The sequence below is a fragment of the Lactuca virosa genome, chromosome 9 (genome assembly GCF_052849685.1).
Source record: "Lactuca virosa cultivar CGN04683 chromosome 9, Lactuca_virosa_CGN04683_v6, whole genome shotgun sequence".
Classification (NCBI taxonomy): Eukaryota; Viridiplantae; Streptophyta; class Magnoliopsida; order Asterales; family Asteraceae; genus Lactuca; species Lactuca virosa.
This window is the reverse complement of record NC_136434.1, coordinates 25,009,824-25,013,717: the sequence shown is the minus strand read 5'-3', so window position 1 is coordinate 25,013,717 and position 3,894 is coordinate 25,009,824. Positions and strand designations below refer to the sequence as shown.

At 35.0% G+C, this 3,894-nt stretch overlaps 1 protein-coding gene across 1 annotated transcript; it reads right to left on the bottom strand.

Annotated features, from left to right (window-relative positions):
* Positions 1-797: 797 nt before the first annotated feature.
* Positions 798-3,318, bottom strand: LOC145135634 (protein PEP-RELATED DEVELOPMENT ARRESTED 1, chloroplastic). Its single transcript, XM_079069883.1, has 9 exons — positions 2,846-3,318; positions 2,456-2,611; positions 2,314-2,382; positions 2,051-2,221; positions 1,811-1,954; positions 1,585-1,716; positions 1,402-1,467; positions 1,160-1,219; positions 798-1,047 (listed from the first exon to the last, which is right to left on the bottom strand). Exons 1-9 carry the CDS (start codon positions 3,155-3,157, stop codon positions 1,003-1,005), a joined length of 1,155 nt encoding a protein of 384 aa, XP_078926009.1. The 5' UTR covers positions 3,158-3,318; the 3' UTR covers positions 798-1,002.
* Between the last annotated feature and the right edge of the window lie 576 nt (positions 3,319-3,894).

The following is a 3,894-nucleotide window of genomic DNA, read 5'->3' as shown; positions in this document are numbered from 1 at the left end:
AATTACCCTAAACCATAGGGACCATTCGTATAATTTACTCATAATTAAACAAAAATGTATTTGCCCATCTCGACCAAAACTATACCAAGACAAACTTGATTTGGCCCAACTATGAGTCCAATAATTTACATCCAATTCCAAAGGTACTAAGGCTCGGCAATCTGCATTCAAATTCTTCGCAATTTTCATTTTCCTTTTAATCCCTTTCTCATAGAAATCGCATGAAATCTCATATTTTATTTTATTTTATCTTATTAATGTAAATCATATGAAACCTTATGAAACCTATCCTTATGAAATAGATCCTTTTATACGAATTCATGAACCGATCAAACCAAATGTGTGTTCAGTTAAACTAGCTGGATTAGGGACTTGTTTTGTAAAACTACCTGATAGCAAAAAACTGTAATTTTGATTTGTAGACTAATATTTAGTAAAAATAGCTGGAAACTTTTAAAACATGTAAAATTACACAAAATGATTTATCTAAAACTGTAAAACACATCATTGATTTTGAAAATAGGTAATCAAGTCAATTTCCAATGTTATAAGAAAGTTTTTGTTGAACGCTACTTATATAGTTTTTGGATTTGGAGCTTTTTGTTTTAACTAAAAGCTCCTACTGCCTAAGCTTTTTTTTTTTTTCAGCTTTTTCTTAAAATGTAAAAGCTAGAAGTTCTCAAAAGTTGTGTGTCAAACACACTCAATGGTCATCAAAAACGTTTGGGAAAAAAAATACATAAGTACATTAAAATTTTACAAATTAATTAAAAAACCATCACACAGCAAGCACTCCATAAAAACTAAATCAGAAGTCTATATATCATCAAAATCTTTAACTTGTAACTTGCAATTAATCAACACTATTAACATATGATTACTCGCATAGCATGTTGTGCCCTTCGTTTGATCTTTACCATCTGCTTCATCTGTTACCCGTGGGCCCCAGTGAGTTTTACGTCCTAATAAAAATCATATTTCTTGTATGTGCAATTTCATAACTCAAAATGCTATTTCTTGAAGAACTTGAAGTGTATTTTGATGAACCTGGACACACCATCGAGAAAATATACAAATTAATGGGTATATATAACATTTTTTGTTAGGATTTCAGATTAAAAAAAAATGAACAAGATACAAAATAGATAACCATACATACCCATTCAAGATGTTGTGCAGTAATGCCAGAGATATTTCCATCATATATGCCACCTAGCACCTACATGTTCCATAAAGTTTATATATTAAAGAAAATTTTAACCCACAAATGAAAGAAACATTACGAGCATTTGTAGCTATTTTCACCCTCAAAATCATATGAATTAGAAAGAAGAAAAAAAAAAGTTAATTTCATAAATGGGTAATGAATAATTCATTACCTATTTATGAAATTAATAATACCTTGGAAACTGTTTCTAGAAACATGCCAGGTCGCACTGGATTTGGTTTCGACCCCGACACACCAGCCTGTAAATCATTAGAAACAATGTACTTTATTTGTTACATATTGTTATTATCTGTAAAGAAAGATAAGGAATTGTAATGTAAGTTGTTATGATGTGTAAGGAAAAAAAAAAAAAAGACCTTTCTGCCCCTTGTACTTTCTTCCTCATCACTATTGTCAGCACCTTCCGCTTTGCCTAACATTACATCCTTAATCATTTCGCGCACTGTTTTCCCAGGTTTTTGAGCAACAAGTTTGGTCAAGAAGTTGACCTGCACTTAAATACAATATAATATGCATCAAATTTCAACAACATATTTTTGGGAATATTCAATATATTAATATTTTAAAGATATAAAAACAGACCTCTGATCGAGGTAATGTAGTTAAACCACGGTTATTTCTTTCATCTAATAATCCACCTCCCATCATACACCGAGCTTCTTCTCTAATCAAAACCAGTCTTGCTAGCAGCTTTCTATCAGGAACAACAGGCCGACTTTCCATAGTCTACAACAGAACACCAATGGATTTTTATTTAAAAAAAAAAAAAAAAAATACAAAATTTATTAATTTCTTATTTTATGCTTTAAAAATTAAAAGAACCTCCAACAAGTCATCAGCCTGGTTAGCAATGTCATTTAGATTTGCTCCTGGAAGATGAACTTTTGCACCATTTTCATTTTCAAATGCACCACCACCTGCTGCTACTCGCCTCAGTAATTCATGTCTGCTTTCTTTCCGAGGGGTTCTGCATAGCAACCCAACAACTTGAACCTACAAACAAACAAACAAAAAAGTTCTAATTTTATGAGATAAGTAGTAGAAATCGGTGAGTGTAAATTGGTAAAAAATGTAAATTTGCTTACATGTGGGGGGCATTTTTTGGTAAGATGGGATAATACTGTTTCCTTGATTACCTCCAACAGAGACTTGCGCTGAAATTATGTAGATGATCGTTATTTGGTTAGAGAAGAAAGTTGATTGCTTTGATTTGATTTGAATAAATACCTTATCGTCTTGGTCCTTTTCTGCAAGATTGATCATATAATCTAATGCCATCATGAAGCCTGATTCCATCTGATCAACTCGTTTTCCAATCACGCCTTGTGCAGCCAACAGCACTGCTAACTCCTCAGATTCTTCATCCATTTGGTCATCTTCCAACTGTTGTATAAATACAAATTGGGTTGAATTGCAATAGGAAATTGGAATTACGATGGTTATGAAGTGAAATGGTGTCCAAATCAATTCTACGAAGTCAAATGCTTGACGATTTGGGTAAAATCGAAGTATAAGTATATTTTTTTTCATGTGCCCACCAGATGACTGATGAAATGCCACAACGAGAGAAATTCAATAAAGTAAGGAATTTGAAGTTGGAGTTAAAGCATGTCTTACAAGGTTAGCCATCTCTTCAAGAACAGACGTAACTTGTTCACCTCCTTTAAGGAGAGCTTCATATTGAGCAGGACTCCAAGTACTTGTTTCGTCCGTTGATGCTTGGTGTTGGTGTTTGTTCCTGCCTTTCTCTCTTGCATCCAGTTCTTCTTGCGTGTAGCCTCCTCCGACCTCGTAACTGGCACGTAGTACAGAAAAGTTTCTCTTCATGGGAAGATGGAGAGATGGTGCCTTTTGAGTTGTCTTGAAATGAAAGGATGCTAGTGGAGGAATGAAAATAGAAGAAAGGATAGGTTTCGCCATGGACGCCATTTTTACTAGGTTGAGTTCGTGAAGGGGATGCAAGGATATTAGAGGGTTTCTGCCTTTCTGGGGTTTTATTGTTTTAAGATTTTGGTGTCAAAATTGGTTCAGTATCTCTGATTATCTTCTCACAGGGACACGAGATTGATTTTGAAACAAAACCGAAATAAAGGATACGTTAATGAACTAATCTAACCGACTCAGACACGTTAATGATCTACTGTTATTAAATTTAGGAAAATTAACTAATCTAACCTGCTCAGACTATAGCAAGGGTCTGTTTGATAAGCCTTCTAACTAGGTCCAAAGTTAGGACCCGGTCCTCAATCCCCAATCTGCTTGTTTGTTTTGCCTATAGCATCCTTGGACTCGGTCCCCAATTTTATGTTGATTCGGTCCTCCAACAAAAAGAAGTCGACTCAGTCCTTTTACCTTTCACGTATTTGCCCTTCACCTTTGTTCCCAAATAGAATTCACGTCTTTGCTTCTTCCTCCTGTCTCAAACAACAGGAACGATATTCACAATCACCCCTTCCCCCGCTCGTGCATCTCTCTTCGTCTCCACTCCGGTATGGAAATATAGATTAATGTGTGAAGGGAGAGCTCTGAAGGTCATCGTCATCGACTGATTGGGGTCGTATTTGTGGCCTCCTTCCGATCGAACTTAAGGTTTCTCAATCCAATACAAAGGTACTCCCGGGTCCTCTCTTTGATTCTTGTATTCTTTGACACTTGAAAATAGCTTC

Bases quoted from the DNA above. Each gene is read 5' to 3' on its own strand.
- LOC145135634 (XM_079069883.1), bottom strand. From the start codon at position 3,157: ATGGCGTCCATGGCGAAACCTATCCTTTCTTCTATTTTCATTCCTCCA. The intron at 2,383-2,455 runs GTATTTATTCAA...ACATAATTTCAG, and splicing joins AAAAGGACCAAGACGATAAG to CGCAAGTCTCTGTTGGAGGT. The intron at 2,222-2,313 runs GTAAGCAAATTT...GTTTGTTTGTAG, and splicing joins CCAAAAAATGCCCCCCACAT to GTTCAAGTTGTTGGGTTGCT.